Source organism: Entamoeba invadens (genome assembly GCF_000330505.1).
Source record: "Entamoeba invadens IP1 unplaced genomic scaffold scaff_1105074724629, whole genome shotgun sequence".
Taxonomy (NCBI): Eukaryota; Evosea; order Mastigamoebida; family Endamoebidae; genus Entamoeba; species Entamoeba invadens.
The window spans coordinates 727,100-746,607 of NW_004440426.1; the positions used below are offsets into that span (position 1 = coordinate 727,100).

The following is a 19,508-nucleotide window of genomic DNA, read 5'->3' on the forward strand; positions in this document are numbered from 1 at the left end:
TGTTTACATTATTGAATTATCTAATTATTTTTATAAAATTTTCATAAAATTATTATTAAATAATAATAATTTAACAAACTATGAACTATTTAATAAATTTGAGTTAAAAATAATAAAAATAATAAATATAAATAAATATTAATAATTTTATTGATTTTATTTAAAAAATGGTTAAAATTTTTATAGTTTATAGATTTTTTATATTTTTTTTTTGAATACAACCGTTATAAAGTGACGGTATGATCATTGTTGTAAAGCAATATTTTTTCAAAATTTTATAACTAAAAATTGTTTTCAATAACTTCAACCATTTTTGATAATATCTAATTCAAGAATACAATATACTATTAAAAAATTAATATAATACTAAATAAGTAATTAAAAACAACACAATAAAATACCTATTTTTTATTAATTATATTTATAATATAATCAATAACAAAAAAACCAACAAAATTCGGCTAAAAAAACTACAATAAAAAAGACAAACAATCTGCAATTATAAATCAATAATATTTTATTATAATTTATAGTAAACAACAGTTTGCTTAATTTAGTTTTTTTATCTTTAAAAAGAAACAACCAACTTATTTAAATCAAAACCAAAAACATTTTTCTTTTTTGTGAACGTCCAAAACAAATCCCATAATTGATAAGAAAAATTACGATATAAAAAACCTTTGAAGAAAAGAAGCGGTTTTCTATTAATATAACCTCTGTTTATGCAATAGATTCTTCGATGCCATCTTCATCTTATTTAGAACTTTTCATATTGAATGCTTTCTTCCACTTGTAAAGCAGACAATTACAACGCATTTCTTGAATCCCCATACTCTGGGATAAAGGGATTCCTTGGGGACTTTACCATTCACATTCCTTTCATTAAGTCGTTGACTCTTCAACACTTCCTTCAAACTCCTCCACCTTCGCCAAGCGAGTTAAGTTTGTTTTTTCTATATTTACTATATCTTTCTATTTAATATACTATAAAGGATAGTATATGTATTTTCAAAGCAATTTGATGACTTCTGGCGAATTTGGTCGAAAAGTTTTAACCACATCGATACCAATTGGAAGTCTCAATAAAACTATTAAAATGTTAATTTAAACTATAATTTAATAGTAAGTTGATCTGAAATGAATTAACTTCAAGTTGGACTCTTTCCAATATCCCAAGCCATATTTAACCACATTTCTATCGTCATTACCACAACACCGATAATTAATCAATACTTGTTGTGTCTTGTTCCCTCTAAAATGAACGAACAAGTCTTTTGGTACAAATATTTTGAGTATCTATTCAATTCAGAAGACAAACCCACTTTACTCAGTGAGTTGATTGAGAAAAGAAATTCACTGAAACTTCTTCCAAAGTACGTCTTCCTCAATGGAGTTTATATCGACTATTCAACAAATCAGAAGAAGCAAAATCAAAGTATATTCCCTCAAGTCATCGAATTGATCGCTTCAAACCAAAGCTTTGACTTAAAAACAATATACTCGGACGCTCTCTGTTCTACCGACCTTATCCCAAAGTCTGAGAGTGTCTTCAACAACACTTACGATTTGCTCATCACTATTTTCTGTTATTTATTTAAGGACTTCAAAGACTTGTACATCCCTTATGTCGGTAATTTGGTGTTACTCTCTTTGCAATTATTCAACGCTTCTGAGACCTTTGTAAACATTTTCAATTTGATCGTCGCGGCACATTGTGACGGGTCGTTTTATTCCTCAAGATTCGAACTTGAGTTGCTGACCGAGTTCATGTTTGCGGCTGTCGTCTTACAACACCCACACATCAAGCAGTGTTTGTTTGACTATTATTATTATTATTATTATTATTAGTATTAGTATTAGTATTATTATATTATATATAGTATTTAGTATAATTGTAGTATAGTAAAATTAATTAATATAAATGGAAAATAGTGAAACATGCTTACAGACAGACAACAAGTCAGTGGTGTTAGACTTTATTGAAAATAGCATGAAGAACTTTGCTCTGCCGCTTCTGAATTCATTGGAGTTGGTGCAGAAACGGCCAATTGTCGAGTTTTTACTTCAGAACGGGAAGGTGGGATTTTTGCGGTTGTTTTTGTATTTGTTTAAAGAGTCATCTAACTTGGACTACACCAGTGTCAACTCGTTGACACAATCGACTGCGGAACAAATTTTGCTGTTACACAAGAACGAGTCGAGTCCATTTGTGTCGGAACTGCTGGTGTTTCCGATGAACCAATTTTTGACACACAATCACTTTATATCGACGTTGGTGTTTCCACCACCGGAAATGCTGAGTCAAGCGACGCCGGTAGTTTGTGCGTCCCCGTCGATCTGTTGCGGGTCATCGAATATATTGAATGAAAAGGAATTTGCGGAGATTGTCAAATTCTTACCGGAACGCATTCGAATGGTGTCGCCGGAGTTCTTGTTTTGTTCATCTGTTGATGGATTAAGCTTGCGAACACTTTATATGAAAATCACATTTTCGAGTATGTTACTCTTTTTGTGCCAAAGAGCATCACACGTCTTTGGGGTGTTTGTTGCAGAAGAACTTGTCATGAAAAACGATTATTATGGTAATGGAGAGACTTTTGTCTTCACTGCGAAACCATTCAGAAGAAAATTCACTCAAAAGGAACACACAAAGAACAAATTTATTATTCGGTCGACACCACACGCATTACTCTTTGGAGGAGGAAAGTTTGTGTTCTATATATAATTAAATAGATTTCAATTATAGTTATAATAACTATTAAGTATTGTTTGTGTGATCTATTATTAGAAGTGGAATGCCGACTAATGTCTAGTGGAAGACCAAGTTTATCATTTGACGCAGTTTTGAACTGTCGCAGCGAAACAACACCAACGTTTAATAACCCACCACTCTTCCCTTCTTACTTCTCTGGCACCCGTTGTGACAAGGTGGAAGTGTTTGCGTTCGCATAGAAACTGTTATTTCATTTGTTTTTTTTATTTGAAGGAATTTGTTTAACATTTAATATGGGATTTTTTCATTACTTTTATTGTGTATTTGTACAATTATTAAAAGTAAATCTATTTTTAAAGCATTAAGAGCCTTTGCAAAGTAAATTTGTTCAACATAGATAATTTAATTATTATTTGATTTCTATAAAAAAACTAAATATGAATTAATAACTGTTAGTTTTATAAAGAAAATGGATGATTCATAACTTTAATATAGAAATTGCCGAGGAGTTATAACAAAAGAACTTACGAAGGTGAATTGTTTGTTTTGTTATCCACTCAGTGGATTACAACGCAGACTTGATAATAAAGTAAAACACGTAAATAACAAACTGTATTTTTTAAAAATAATAGGTTTTATTTTAAATTTGTAAACAATAAAAAAGATTGTTTTTTGAAAGCAAGCATAGATGTTGTTATAAATAATTATATTAAACATATGACAATAAAGGCTGTTTATTGTTTCCACATCATTTTTGTTTTATTCTAGTGCAATTTATGGTATTTGTACTTGATTATTTTTGAATAAAAAAGTATAAATATTTTTTACATTAATTTTATATTGTTTAGTTGTTGTTCTGAATTATTAAAACACTTTTAATTTTTCAAATAACACTGAAAGTCGTCATTTTTTGTAAATTAGTATTCAAGATATCTTCCACACATTCATAGACAAGCCCAACAAAATGGGATGTTGTTATAGCTGACATGATTATAAAACAATTATTAACTTGATTCAACTCTCATATTATCAAATACATTTGTTACATTTGATCCATTGTTCAACAAAATCTTTATATTTTTAATTAAAAACATGTTATTTAAACGTTGTTATATGGTTCATTTGTCTAACCATGTCTGGTTATGATAATGAAACTTGTTTTAGTTATAATCTAAAGCCAATTATTCAATTATGTTTGTTTGAACGTTATTGAATCTATTTTATTTTTAAAATGGAAATAAGAAAATACCAATAATATATCGTCGAAAGTATAAATAATTCTCCGCTCATCTTAAATATACTCAGGAAACCAGCGTTGTTCGAAAAATAGTGTTTTTAGTTTCCAATAAAGTTATACAATCAGAAATACCAACCAATTTGTAGGTATCACATTTACGAAAAAAAGGAAGAAGAAACGAACTAAAAATACACATTAAAACAAAAGAGCTAACTCGAAAACTCAATGGAGAACAGGTTATATACCCTGTCACTTGATGAGTACATTCATTTAAAATGTGAAGAAAAAGAGATGGAATTGATTAAGTTAGACAACGAGGTTCTGCACCAAACTGTGACTTCGTTGAGTCAAGAACTTGAGATCACCACAAACCTTTTACGCAAAAAGGAAAACGAACTCAATCAAATTATCGAAGAACGCCTTGGCGTCTTGGCACAACGCGAGAAATTAGCTGCGCAACGTGTTGTACACCCAAAAACAGAAATCAAAAATGTGACCGAGAAAAAACCACGAAAAGAAAAAGTTGAACAGAAACTCAACCCAAAACGTGAGAAGATGACAGTCCGCCAAAAACACACAAAACGCGTTCAAACAACAAAAGAAGACAAAAAAAACATGACAAAAATCGAAAAAATCGTCTCGCAAACCATCGGAAAAGAATCAACAGGTGACCCCAACTTACGGTCACTTGTCTTGGAAACTTCTGTGTTTAGTGACGTCGACTCGAGCGAAGGTATCGATTGTATAAACCAACTCAGAAAGGGTAAAACAGAGTCACACAACTCTAAACTCGGTACCAGAAATGTCAAGGAAATTGGATTGAATTTACCAATTAGTGATGAGTCAGCTCGGAGAAAAAGAGACCCCAGAAAGAGAGTCATTAGAGAAATGAAAGAGGCAGACGACTCTATCCACTTCAGATCATTCTCTTCATCAATGTGAATTTCATTTGTAATTCATCCTGTATTGTAATAGTTCTTTTTTTAATAGTTTATTATAATTTAGTGGGTTAATTGTTTATTGAATTACTAAAGACTTAGAGATATAAATTATAAATTATAAATTATATATTATATATTATATATAATATATAATATATAATATATAATATATTATAAATTATAAATTATATATTATATATTATATATTATATATTATATATTATATATTATATATTATATATTATATATTATATATTATATATTATATATTATATATTATATATTATAATAATATTATATTATTATTTTGTATCTCTCTAAAACAACTTAGGGCATACTAGTGGATGGACGTCTATCCACTGGATAAGCGTCCATCCAGTTGATACACGCTTTTTTGCTGGATACAAATAATTTTTAGTAAAATAAAGTCAATTTTGTCATTAAAAAAAAGCATTCATTTCCAAATAATAATAATTCTTTTTAAAAAAATAATATCACCAAATGGTGTAATCTGCCACATAACAACAACATTTTTTTTTCATTTGATATGTTAATAATTATACTTTTATAAACATTATTTTTTTAATTTAACAATTTTTTTAATTTACACGCTATTTATAAACAATAACGTTAATTTTTTACTTGAATGAATACATTGATTTCAATTAAATTTGTTCATTATTATCTGCTCATTATTTGAAAAACTACTCGTTAAATAACATATTAAAAATATCAAAACAAAACTGTTTTTTAAATTGGTTTTTATAACGGTATCAGATAAATGATCTTGTTAATGATACATAGTAATGATGAGTAATTTACACTATGATCTACAAAATGTATTCCGATATTCCAAGTATAGTTTTATGTTGGTAGCTGAATTAAAAGTATAGTAAAACAAAAAATGAAGAACTTGAAATAAATTTGGGTAATTTTTTTCAAAATTTTGGGAGATCGCCCTAAAAAGTTGCTGTGGATGGATCGATTTCGGTGGATGGGTTATAACAGCCACATATGGGCTATTACTTCGGGATTATTGGTTTATAGGATTTTTGACGTTTTCAACAAAATATAATCACTAATTCAGCAAATCATGTTCAATCATCAAGATTTTTTTTGTTAAAAACGAAGTTAATTTCTTTTTGTAAAACTTAACTTTTTGTTGTGTTTATTATTTATATTAAAAAAAGAAATTTAGTAAATGTTAGATTTACCAAAATTTATCTGTTTTAATTATATTTGCAGAAAAACAAATTTTCTGCAAATTTGTTTGCAGAAAATATATTTCTTCAAACAGAAATATATTTTTAATAAAGATTACCTTCATTCTCAACTTTTAGTATGTTTATTGTTTTGAGCGAACAAGAATCATTTTAAAATATTTATTTGTTTGTTTTTTATAACGGTCATATAATTATAGTCGGTGTTATTTCTCAGGTAATAATTTACTTTTATAACCGATATAATTTTTGGTTTTTGTTGAAAACGTCAAAAATCCTATAAACCAATAATCCCGAAGTAATAGCCCATATGTGGCTGTTATAACCCATCCACCGAAATCGATCCATCCACAGCAACTTTTTAGGGCGATCTCCCAAAATTTTGAAAAAAATTACCCAAATTTATTTCAAGTTCTTCATTTTTTGTTTTACTATACTTTTAATTCAGCTACCAACATAAAACTATACTTGGAATATCGGAATACATTTTGTAGATCATAGTGTAAATTACTCATCATTACTATGTATCATTAACAAGATCATTTATCTGATACCGTTATAAACTATAAAAAACAAAACAAAAAATTAAATCGAAAAATAAAAAAACATTCTTGTGTTTAAAAATGTGAAAACAATACTATTTTTTACGAATTTTTTTAAATGTTTCTGTCTTGGCAATAATAACCTAAACACGTTTATCATTAATCTTCTCCGTGAAAGAGAATGGATATTATTTGAATAAGAGTCTTTTTGGCAAAATTGATCTCTTATTTTTCAAAATTATATTTTTTTTTCAATTTTTTGGTGCCCGATATTTCAGTCTATTTTTCCCTTTTATACACCAATCCACTAAAAAACGCCAATCCAGTGTCATGCCCTTAAGTTGAATTAAATGATTTTTTAAAATAAACTTATAGAATATTATAAGTAGAGTCAGTCTTTTAACGTTATATTGGTGGACAAAAAATAGCTTTAATATTGTCTAAAAATCGGGCATTAGGTAAAACGTGAAAAAACCCGAAACAATTAAGATGGGTTTTTGGGACGGCTTCCCGAAATATTTCAATCTTTATGGTCCAAAAAACACCAGATAACTTTTAAAGACTGACTATATAATAAAAATAGTATGCTAAAGTTTATGTTAATTTGTTTTTGAATGGTCATAAAATGGGTATATCTTTATAGTAAAAAACGGGCATTAAGTAATAAAGTGAAAAACACCTAAACTATATCTCATTATTAATAATTAACCAAATAAAGTTAAAATGAGTTTTTGAATATATTTATCAAGTGAAAGAAAAAAAACTTGAAAAAAACATTTATTAAATTATTTAAATAATGGTTTAATTTAGTTTAATTTAAAAAAAAGGAAAAGTCAATTGCATTTCCAATAATTGTTATTTTTATTTCAAATATCTTAAAAAGAATTGAAAATAAAAAAAAAAGAAGATTAATTGAAACAATTAATCTTCTTTTTGTAAATAGTTAGTTAATAGTTAACGGTGAATTGGTAAAAAAAAGAACAAAAAAGTCAAACTTAAAAAAAATCCATTTCAAAATGTGTTGAAATTTCTTATGGTTTTACTATAAACGATATATATAGTAAAAACAATTAATAAATAATAGCAATTATTAATTATGAATTAATTCAATTATAATACAATCTTTTGAATATAAAAACCGACTCATAAATTGCATTTCATGGTCTTTCTGTTTTGCTTGTTATTAACACTTTATGTTTCGGCGATAGACACTTCTGTATTTAACACGTTAAGGATATATCAAGTGATGGTTTCTTCATTCCAAGATGGAGACAGTAGTAAAGGGTATGGGACTGGGTATGGTCCTTCCTCTCACAAAGGTGATTTACGTGGAATAATTAATTCGCTCAATTACATCAAAGATTTGGGGATGAATGCACTTTGGATGACGCCAATTTTCAATTCCAATGGAAACAGTCAACTCGATTCCACTGGATACTTCTGTTATGATTATTTCAATGTAGATCCCAAGTTTGGGACCAACGCAGAATTAAAAGAGTTAGTCACTAAAGCCCACAATTTAGGGATTTACGTCATATTAGATGGGGTCTTTGGGCATCACAAATCAGGGAGTGTAGCTGCTTCTCCGAGTGGGAAGTATCCTACTGGTGGTAATGACCCTGTGAGTTATCCTGGTTCTTTAGCTTTCTATGAAGAAGTAGCGACGTATTGGATCAATACCTATGAGATTGATGCGTGGAGACTTGACCAAGCCTATCAAGTTTCGACTCGCAATCAAGACCGGAACTATTGGAAAGACATTCGCGAGTTAATTGAATCGACTTGTGATAGTAGAAAATCTCAAGGGAAGAAATGGGGTACACTTGGGTATATGGTAGGTGAGATTTGGGATTCTGCAGCTAATATCAATGCGTGGGGATATTATGCATCAGGGGGATATGGTCTCCGAAGTTGTTTCCACTTTCCTGGTCGATACAATTTAGTACAGACTTTAGCGTGTGAAGAATCTGGAGCTGGTGGGTATGATGCTTCCAATTTGGCGAACATTTTTAATGCGGGATATCCCGATTATGCTTATCCAAATATGTTTTTGACTAATCACGATTTGGTCAGATTTGGTAATTTGATTCGAAAGAAGTATTCATATGGAAAAGAAAATTCACTGTATTGGGGAAGACATAAAGCCGCTTTGGCTTTCTTGGCTACATACACGGGACCTATCACGGTCTACTACGGTGACGAAATTGGAGATCTTGTGGAGTGCTACTATAAACCAGGAGACTGCGGAGGCGCTTACAACGACAACGCGGCTCGAAGCGACGGGAAGATCTCGGGGTTCGATGCAAAGCAACAAGACTTGCACGATTTCGTTAAGAAGCTTATGACACTCAGAGCACAAAATTCGGCTTTGTATAAAGGCAGCAGACAAAACCAAGACGCAAGTGGGTCATTATATAAGGTCGATAAGGTAGATGGATCAAATAAAATTCAAGTCTTAATTAATACAAATACATGGGAGTATGACACTAAATGCGGGTCGGGAACTGATTTGATCACTGGAAAAAGTTACTCGGGAACATGTCATATGGCACCTTTCGGCGTAATTTTGCTGAAGATATAAGCTCTCTTTCCACCTTTTATTTCATTTTTTTTAATAGTAAAATATAATATTCATATTGAAATGATTGCAATGTGTGATATTATAAATTATAACAATTATTATTAAAAATGTTTTTTATTGGTTTTATTTTTACTATAAATTATAGTTTAAACAAACAATCTAATAATGTTACACAATAAACTCTTATTACATCAATTATAATAAAAAAATCTCAAAAAATAAGATACAGATTGACAATGGCAAAACGAAATAACATATAAGGGGAAAAAAAGACGGAAATTTAACATGAAAAAGATCAACACGCAATGGCAGAAGGCGCAAGAGACAATTTTTGTTGATTGGATCAACAACACGCTATCACCGGACGTTAATGTGACGTGTCTTGGAGAGGACTTGAAGGACGGAATCATTCTGATGCAATTAGTTGAAAAGTTGTCTGGAAAAAAATCGCCACAGAAATTGGTCCAACACCCCAGATTTAAAATACAGAAAATTTCCAACTGTTCAAACGTGCTAAAATTTGTAGAACAGGAGTTCAAGATCAAACCTCTGTGCTCAGCAGAGAACATTGTAAACGGAGGTGGAGAGATCAAGTTTCTTCTTGGCCTTCTTTTCCAGGTGTTTATGATGTTCCATAAGTCAGATCTTCTCGCACCACAAAACACGGAGAAACAACAGAACGAAATTATCTTAAAATGGCTCACGGAACTTTTGTATCCCTACCAACTGGTGCTAAGTTCGATCGACAAAATGATGGAAAATTTCTACAACGGAAAAATTCTTGTCGCTTTGCTCGACCTATTCTTTGAACAGAATACCGAATTTTATAAATATATGATGAGTAAAGGAGATGGCGAAAGAATTGGACTTTCAATGAGAATGGCACACGACTTGTTGGGGGTATCAGAGGTGTTGACTACCGAGGATGTCATCGCGAAAAATATCGACTTCAGGGTGTTCTACTTTTATTTTGATTTCCTCATGAACGCTTTTAAGAACAAGAGTACTATTATGGACATTGACTTAATCCAGTTAGTTGAACAAGCGCTCCAACAACTCAATGGGACTCAACAAAAAGCGGTGGATTCAAAACAGGCAGACGAGAAAGGAAAACAAGAGAGGTATGATGAACAACAAAGAGAAATTGCAAGAAAAAGAGAAGCCGAAGAACTCAAACAAGCCGAAACGAGGAGACAAGAAGAAGACCACAAAAAAAGCTTCGAAGAAAAAGTAGAAAAGGAGGAATACGTCATGATACCGAGAAAAGAAGACGAAGGCAAACAACTTTGCAAATTCCAGTCAGACCAAAATCTCATGAAAAAGAAACTCCCACCAATTCCAACGAGACGAAGTCAAACCTCCCTTGCACAGAGACACACTGCAACAAACACATCGTCCGCGCAACAACAGAAGACTGAAAGGTTTAAACCAATCGTCTTAAAAGATGTCATGTGCAGAGGAAGTGTTGGAGAAAGCGTTAAAGAGCCCTCTCGTGAAATTTCTGACAAAAAGGGAGATTTAGTTCCACTGAGGTTCACAAATGGATCGAACACAGAAAGGAGTTGCAAGTGTGAATGTGTAAGAGAACAACAATTACACCCATCTTTGCCTTCAAGAGCAACAGAGACAAGAGATGAACGCCTGATCAAGGAATTTAATGGTTCTTCTGAAATTTCTCTCCAACATGATGATGGTTATGCCGAACACAAAGGGCTTTTCCACAGGCATAGGCGTTTGTATGGTTCGGACAGAGAAATAGCCAGAACAGAAGCTCCCACCCGAACGGTGAGAACAACAACTCACCAAGAACGATACACAAGCAATGGGAGAAATTGCTACAAAGAGACTTACTTCGACAGCGGGCAAGAAACTGTTACATACGAGACGCACGAGACGATAGTCTTTGGTGGGTTTTGGCTGATATAATGTTCTTAATTTTGTTTAAAATAAATGATCAGAATTTTTTGTACGATTTACAGTTTATTTATTGCAAAATAAAATCTATTTTTAACAAAATCAATTCTATTTTTTGAGCAAATTTGCTGTCCTAATGATAGAAATATCAGTCTTTGCCTTCTGGGATGGCAGCATGTTTGTGATGTTGTTGAGAAGCTTTTGGTTGCTTATGAGGACATTCTTCATCTTTTCCTCTGACAAAAGCATCAACAAGTTAATACCCTGTGGCGATATTTTTTCAACAAGAGCGGAAAATATCGGCATCACCTCGTCAGTGATATCGCTTCCTTTCACCGTTCTGAGTAATTTATCACTCAGCGCCTCGTAAGAAACATCCTTTCCTACATTCAACACGAACAACAAGCATCTCAAGCACACGGATGTTTCCAAATTCTTTCCAGTAATCACATCGACTGCTTGAGAGAAGTTTGCATTTGTGTACACTGTGCTGTATTTATAATTCATAATAGCTCCACAACACAATTCTACCTGATCGACAAGCTGAACACTTTTGTTTTCCATTATCGCGACAATCAAATCTTCAAACTTATATCGCGTAGCTTGACTAAGTAAAACTCGACCAAATACAAGTGAAAGAACCTCTTTATTGCTCCCGAAGTTTGTCAATATCCACCAGAAAATCATTTTCATATGTGGCACGATAACAACTGGTAAGACGACAATAACAAATGGGAAATACACTGCAGGAGAAGCAATGAATTTGGACAACACAACGTCCACAACAGCTTTCACCTTTAAAGAAATTTCGTGTTCAGGAGAGAGAGGGAGATAGAAGTCCGAGAACGCCTGGAGGAGTGGGAGGATGTACCCGTTCAAGTCGGCGTCCGACGTTGTCATAAAGTTGACGTACTCGACGAGATAGTTGTCTTTGATTAAGTGGAACAACACTCTGAAGAGTAAAGGAAACCCACCCACAAAATTTTCCATGAACTCCTCAGTCACACGAATTTGCTTTAACGATTTGATGAACTCGATTAACAAATTAGTTTTGTACAAACACATTGAAAAGATCAGTTTGACACACGGCTGAATGTATTCAACGTTTTTCGACTCACAACACATGTGAAGAATTGATTTCCCGCCTTCTAATAACCCACCGGAGATATCTGGGTATATCTCTGTGCATAACACGCCAATGACATTAATGATCATATGTTCTGGTAAACAGTATAAATGCTTAATAAGTAATGGAAGAAGAATAACATGGCTTTGTGGTGTTTGTTTGATTATTTGAATGACAAATCCGATCAGTCTTTGCACCGTTTCGATGTTTGCTTCGTCGTGTGAAATGACCATTTCCATTTGAGTTGGTTCTTCCTTCTTCTCTGTCATGTCGTTCTCAATTTTCTCGACTTTAGGAAGTTGAACGGAGCGATCGCCAAAGACGATTGTTCCATCTTTGGCTGTGTCAGAAGAATTTTCAATGCCGAGACCTTGGTCGAGTTGTGTGTCTTCCACTTGCATTGATTTAGGTATACGTAACATCGATAGCATCTCTTCTAGACATTCTATTTCTTTTGGGATATAAGGAATTAGATTGAAAAAGGTAATAAGGCCATCTTGTGGTGGGTGAGTCAATTGGAACATCACTTTATTAAAGAGCGACATGTACAATTCATTCAATCTCCTCCCATACAACTCGAACATGAAGTATGCTATTAATTTGATGTTTCTACACCCATCTTTAGTCGAAACGTGAATCAAATATTCGCATAACGTGTACCCTTCCATCCGTACATTTTCAATGTCAACGTCTTTCATTAACATCAATAAAATGTCGCTCACTATTTTCTCGCATATCTCGCGTTCTTCTGGGTGTGTACTCTAGCGGTTATTATATATTTATTCAATTACACTAATTACTCTTTGTCTAGTAACACAAACCTTTTCATAGTTCGTACACATTCGCGTAATTGCGTCCAATGAATAATCAATCACCCCAAGGACAGTATCATCCTTATTCAAATCAGTCATCTTAGTATTCACCACTTCTTCCATCTCTTCTTCTTCGATTTTGACTTCTTCCATCGCAAGACTGGTCACCTCCGCCTTGTATTCCTTCTCCTCCAAGTTGTCGCGATTCTGTTCACTCCGAATGGACTCCCCCAATTTGTTCTCAACAGCTTTCCACAACGAAAAGAGTTGACTCAGACATTCTTGGTTCATCCCATAGCGATACGGATATCGGATCGCCTTCTTTTCAATAGCGTCGTAGGTCCTCTCGACTAACCCTATGAGTATCTCGCTGACATCTCCCGTCGAGATTCTTTCGATGCCCGGATATCTGTCGCTGATCTTTTCCGGCACTCGCGATTTGAGGGTTGGTTCGCTGTGGATACTAAAGAGTGTAGTGACGGGGTATAACATCAACACCGTATTCATCGCGTTGTGCCCCATTGCTACAGTTGCTATTCGCGACACTTGGAACTCGACTAATAACGAGACGTTCTCTAATTGAACTGGCGTAAACCGCGCCGTGTATGGACGGACACAGAGTTCTCTAAAACAGAAATAAAAGAGGTTGTAGTATCTTGGGTTGTTCCTTATCAGTCCGGAGAGGGATTGAAGAGCGTGGGAATAGACTGTGATATTCATGGTGTTGATTGCATATCGCGTGATGTCCTCGGAACAGCGCTGGAAGAGTTGCGCAAGTTCTTGGGTGATTGCTGGCGATTTGAGAAAGAGAGAAAGGTATCGAATGATTAAGGATATGGTGACTATAGCTTGCTGTGTTGATTGCATTTGTCGAGATAGAGTCTGTTGGAGAAGATAGAGAAGGTCAAATATCTTAGGTACTATCATCGGATTGAGAGATGTCACTGTTAAAGACTCTTGATATAATTTGGTTAATAAAATCGTTCGATCCGTCGATGGTATCTTGAATGATTCAAGAGTAGAATCTAAAAGTGTCGGTGGCGGAACGGGTAAACCATAATTCTGCTGAAGAAATGCCATTTAAGGTTTTTAGTTTTGTTATTTATTCTTATTATTATTATTTATGAGAGTCTTTACTAGATTATTTTGTGACGAATAATAATTTTGGTGATTATTTGTCTAAATGAAAGGATATTTGGTACTCACTTTTTTTTAACTAAAAAATAATTGGTGTTAATAATTTAATGTATTAGTCTTATATTATTATTATATTAATTTTAAATACTATATAAATTAAAATATTTCTAGTAATATATATATATTATTATATTATATATTATTAATACTGAATTTTTAATATTAATTTAATTAATAATATATTATAGTAGTATAATAAATATTAATTAATATAATAATAATATGAAAAAATAAAAATAATGAAAAAATATAAAAAAATTATAATGTTATATTTTAATAATAAATTTTAGTTTTACTATCTTAATAATAAATAAAAGAACTCCTTATTTATCTTTAAAACAATAAATAACCAAGATGACCAACCCCTCAAAAAAACAATCTTACTTTCCCACACACACGTTTGGAAAAGCAACAAAACTAACACCGTTTTTAACATCAAACGCAAAACGACCCAGCGAAATGGTATATGAAATGTTATACGAAAAAATTGAAAATTTTAAAGAAAAAAAAGGAAAAATCTCCCTTCCACTAATTGACGACTTTGGACTTTTGCAAAACTCAAAAAGCTCGTTAAGTTCAGAGTGTGCAAAAACCTTTCAAAAACCAGAAGACCCAAAGAGGATCGGACAACCAAGCTTATATAAACTAACTGAAAGTGCACAACAAGCGTTTCTAATATTATTGATGAGTCACTTCGGCTACGAGGTTGTGCTCCAGAAACCCCACAAAATTTTGAAAAAAAAACAGATTTTCAAGATCGTTGCAATCAATAAAATCAACACGAAGGAACAAAAAGAAAATTTCGAAAAAAACGAAACAAGTGACAAACAACAATCTTCAACGAAAGAAGACGATTTCTTCTCGACGTCAATGTCAATTCTGCAATCTGAAGGTGTCATTTTTGATTTGACAAAATCGAAAAAGTGAAAAGCGCAACCGTAAAAACGGATGACAAAACGAAAAAAATCTCTCAAAAGGAAATCTTACTTTCGGGGAATTTTGTTCATCAATACCTCAACAACAAAATGAAAGAAAAAGATTTTGTTCTTGTTCCACATGACTCACAAATGGTGGAATGTCTTGAATATTTAATGGATGGAAAGACAGAGTATTTCAAAGAAAATAATACTGAGACTCGTGTTTCGTTTTACCCCACTGAGTATTATTCTTTTATTAAAGAAGAAACCAAAGACTTCATCAACGAGACTTTCCAATGATACGTATTGTGTTGATATTTATCTATGTACATTATGTCTTTAGCTCATTATTATACAATCAAGTTAATAAATTTGTTATTATTATAATTTTATTTTGCATTTCTTGTATTTATAGCATTATTATATAGTATTATATAATATATAATATTATATATATAGTCACCCGCTAAAAGCAGGGCTGCAAACCGGATTCAACTGGTGGCTAGCCCGTGTTAATTTTTAAATATTTTCAGCCAGAATTTGTGTTTGGAACTATTATTATTAATTTGTTCAATAAATTAATTAGGATTTGTCAGCCAGTAGTGATAAAAAAATGGCTAGCCACAAAATCGTCCAAACTATACACATTCTAAAATGATGGTAAAAAAGAAAACCATTCAAATAATGAGGAATAGAAATTATAGTTTTATGTAGTTTTGAAAAGCCATAACAAATCTCCATGTTTTTATAATAGTTTTAAAACATAGTAAATTAAATTAATGGTAATAGTTTGTCGTTTGTGTCAAACAAAAAATACATAAAGACCTGCTACATACTTGCACTGGTTTACATAACAATTTTAAAAACAAAAAACATAAAAAATATTAGAAGAAAAAGAGTAAAAAAATCATTATTTTTTAATTGTAATTTCTTTAAGCAATTGAATCTTTGTTTTGACCAATAAAACACATTATAAACTTGTAGAACCATCTTTTTGAATTTTTTTTCCCATAAATCTATTCAAGAAAAATTCAAGAAATAACAAAACATCAAACATATTATTCAACAAAACATCATTTCAATAGTAATAATGGGCTAATAATTTATTAGAAAAACAAGAACAATGATGGGATGTGTTATATTTTCAAACACATCTTTTTAAAACACAATAAAATGACATATCATAACTCCAATCCATATGATTGTATTATAATGGTACTGGAGCTTTAAACCCATATTACAATTGGTAGTATAATGAGAATAAAATTTTTACTTAAAACATAACCCACAACAAAAAATTAACAATATGTGTCATTTAAAATGACACATCTTATATTAAAGTTGGTTAAAATAATAAATTATTTTATATACAATTTGGCTTTTAAAATGTGGTTAACAAACGAAAATTTAATCTAACAATTATAAATGATAAAGCACGATAAATTCACTTCTTCTCAAACAATTTCAACGGAGTTGATTTCCTATAATATAAAAAACAAAAAGGAAATTGTAACCTTCATAAATGAACATGAAGAAACTTTTAAACAATTTCAACTTTTTGAAGAACATGTTTTGTACTTGCGTAAAACGATTTTTTTCAAAACAAATTTCATTTGATACCATTTCTAAAATTATAAATGCCAATGTCAATACTTGTATGTCATATGGCAAAAGATCGACAGTTCCAATTAAAACAAATACTTCAAAAGGTGGCAAATTGCCGCTATTTACAACAGAAGAAAAGGATAAAATTGTTGAAGAAATACAACGCCTTCAAAACATTCCAGAACAGGCGACAGGAGATACAATCACAGATTTTGTTAATCTGACATTGAAAAAAAATCTATCAAGACGACAAATATTGGACTGGTTGAGAAAACACACACACAAATTAACCCACATGAGTCTAAACCAATGGAGGAGGCAAGAGCAAATTTATCCAATGATGAATTGAAGAAATACATAGAAAGAGCTGAGACTTTGCTCATCAATGATCATAAATATTGTTCCAAAGAATCTATAAAACTGTCTGGTGTCTATCCATTACTCCTTCTTAACATGGATGAATCAGGATTTGTTCCTTTTGTTGACACAAAATCTCGGACAGTGTATTGTGACCCAACAAAACCATTCAAATTAGAACATGCCGTTGACAGAGCGGTCAAACGAATAAGTCTTGTTGCAGGAATTTGGGGCGATTCAACAAAACTCAAACCAATGTTGATAGTGCCACGCAAAACAATAGACAATGAAATCGAGAAATACTTCATGTTAGATTCAATGGTCATTGTCTATCAAGATAACGGATTCATGACCAAAGAAATATTCTTGTTGTGGAAAACAAAGATATTATTTCCTGCCTTTGAAGAACGTAAAAAGAACAACAGAAGAGAGTGGGGAGTCCTAATAATGGATGGTTTGGGATCGCATTTCACTGATGAAGCCATTAAAGGATTCCACGAGAGAAAAATTGCGATTCTTAAACTGTGTCCACACTCGAGTCATTTAACACAACCTTTGGATTTGGTAATTTTTGGAAATCAAAAAGTTTGTTATATAGTTTATTAATTGAAAAATTAACTATTAGAAATGGATACATTATCCAGAATTAAAAAACGCAATTCAAAGGGATGGAGAAAGTGATGGAGCAAGACCGATTGAATCAACGGAAGTATCTACTGTTTTGGCCACTCTCAAAAAAACAGAAAGAAGTGCGAAAACGAAAAACACACAAAAGTGTTAAATTGTCTATACAACGGGACTCTTACCAAAGCACAATTAGAACAGTTTGCTTTGAGTAACATGACAACACGAATTGTATCAATTGTTACTTCCTGGGATAGAGCAACAAGTGGTCTTAACATTATGAGTGCTTTCAATCGGGCAGGGTTTAGGAGGTATCAAAAAACAATAACAAAAGGAAGAGAAAAGATGTATATAACAAGAGTCAAGTTTATTGCTCGGAACGCTTCGTTGTTAATGAAAAAACTCGAAGAGGATTTTGAAGAAGAAAATAAGCAAGATTTACAATTCGTTGGAAAGAGAAAAGTCACAATTGCAGAACTTGAAAAGAAAGAAATATTTGAAGAAGATGATTCAGAGGGTGCGTACGATGAATTTGATAACTCCATTTGTGTTTAAACATAGATGAAGTAGATAATTTGACTTTTTTATTTTTTTGTGTTATAGTGTATGTTTGTTTTGATTTATTTTAGAAAAAAATAATAATAAAATAAAAACAATAAATAATAAAATATAAAAGTGTTGATGATTTTAATAATAAAGTTCTCAACAACTTTTATTCAAAATTGAAAGGATAAAGAATAAACTATATTATTGTATTTTTATTATAAATTATATATTATTTATAATTTTTGAATAGTAAACACGATAACAATCCTTTAACACAAAAGTATTCAAAAAGAGAAATAATTTTTAAAGGTATATCATGTGCCATTATAATAATAATTTCAAACATAGATGTTGTTTGTTAAATTATAATAAATTATTGTTTATTATTAAATTAAATATAAACCCATAATTTTTGTTTTAAAATTGAATTCATTTTATAAAGTAATTGACATGAAAAAGAGTAATTGAATAGTTCTTAATGTGTGTTTGGTTTGGATTGTTTTTCAATGTGTTATAAGTTATAAAATAATATGTAATTCTATAAAAATTAATTTGTTTAAATTCTGATTTAATAATAATAGTACAATATTAATAACTCATAACAAAGTGTAATTAACATAAAATTATAATTAGCGTATTCATACCGATATTAGTTCGGTATTGTATTTGTTTTCGAACATCATATTTTCAATAACACATTTTTACAGTTTTTATTTTTAAATGAATCATATTATTATAATAAAATGTACTAAATTATGATATATTTTGTTTATTAAATTGAAAGAATTTACCCCATTAAATAATTTAATTTGAATAATAACATTTTTCCCGAATATATGCATGCCAGTCTTTTCTAAAATTCGGTTTTTGTTTGATTCATGTAAATAGTAAAATGTTTATATTAACACATTATTTTTTATTATTACTTTATATAAAATGAAACTAACGATATACCATTCTATGATGTAATTACTTTTAAAAATGTTTAAAAATAAAACTGTATATTATTTAAGCGAACTAGTAATTAATTGTTGTTTTCTAATACGTTCTTTTCTTCATAAATTTTCAGATAAAATTTCTATCTCCCCAAATTTTTTTCCATCAACCATGGTCCGTGAAAATTGTCCAAATTAGAATTTAACACTATAATTTTTATTTTTTATCCCATAAATTCAC

The 19,508-nt window shown here is 31.2% G+C and overlaps 5 protein-coding genes across 5 annotated transcripts; 4 read left to right on the plus strand and 1 right to left on the minus strand.

Moving 5' to 3' along the window:
• Window positions 1-776: 776 nt before the first annotated feature.
• Window positions 777-2,725, plus strand: EIN_022820 (hypothetical protein; the record flags this gene model as incomplete). Its single annotated transcript, XM_004257366.1, has 3 exons — window positions 777-942; window positions 1,154-1,810; window positions 1,953-2,725. The coding sequence occupies 3 exons, from the start codon at window positions 777-779 to the stop codon at window positions 2,723-2,725; spliced, it is 1,596 nt and encodes a 531-aa protein (XP_004257414.1).
• Window positions 2,726-4,175: 1,450 nt separating this feature from the next.
• EIN_022830 (hypothetical protein) lies at window positions 4,176-4,892 on the plus strand (the record flags this gene model as incomplete). The annotated part of the gene is made up of 1 exon (XM_004257367.1): window positions 4,176-4,892. The coding sequence occupies one exon, from the start codon at window positions 4,176-4,178 to the stop codon at window positions 4,890-4,892; it is 717 nt and encodes a 238-aa protein (XP_004257415.1).
• A 2,920-nt stretch (window positions 4,893-7,812) lies between these two features.
• EIN_022840 (Neopullulanase, putative) lies at window positions 7,813-9,234 on the plus strand (the record flags this gene model as incomplete). Its single annotated transcript, XM_004257368.1, has 1 exon — window positions 7,813-9,234. The coding sequence occupies one exon, from the start codon at window positions 7,813-7,815 to the stop codon at window positions 9,232-9,234; it is 1,422 nt and encodes a 473-aa protein (XP_004257416.1).
• A 285-nt stretch (window positions 9,235-9,519) lies between these two features.
• EIN_022850 (hypothetical protein) lies at window positions 9,520-11,160 on the plus strand (the record flags this gene model as incomplete). The annotated part of the gene is made up of 1 exon (XM_004257369.1): window positions 9,520-11,160. The coding sequence occupies one exon, from the start codon at window positions 9,520-9,522 to the stop codon at window positions 11,158-11,160; it is 1,641 nt and encodes a 546-aa protein (XP_004257417.1).
• Window positions 11,161-11,256: 96 nt separating this feature from the next.
• EIN_022860 (hypothetical protein) lies at window positions 11,257-14,166 on the minus strand (the record flags this gene model as incomplete). Its single annotated transcript, XM_004257370.1, has 2 exons — window positions 11,257-13,035; window positions 13,096-14,166. 2 exons carry the CDS (start codon window positions 14,164-14,166, stop codon window positions 11,257-11,259), a joined length of 2,850 nt encoding a protein of 949 aa, XP_004257418.1.
• Between the last annotated feature and the right edge of the window lie 5,342 nt (window positions 14,167-19,508).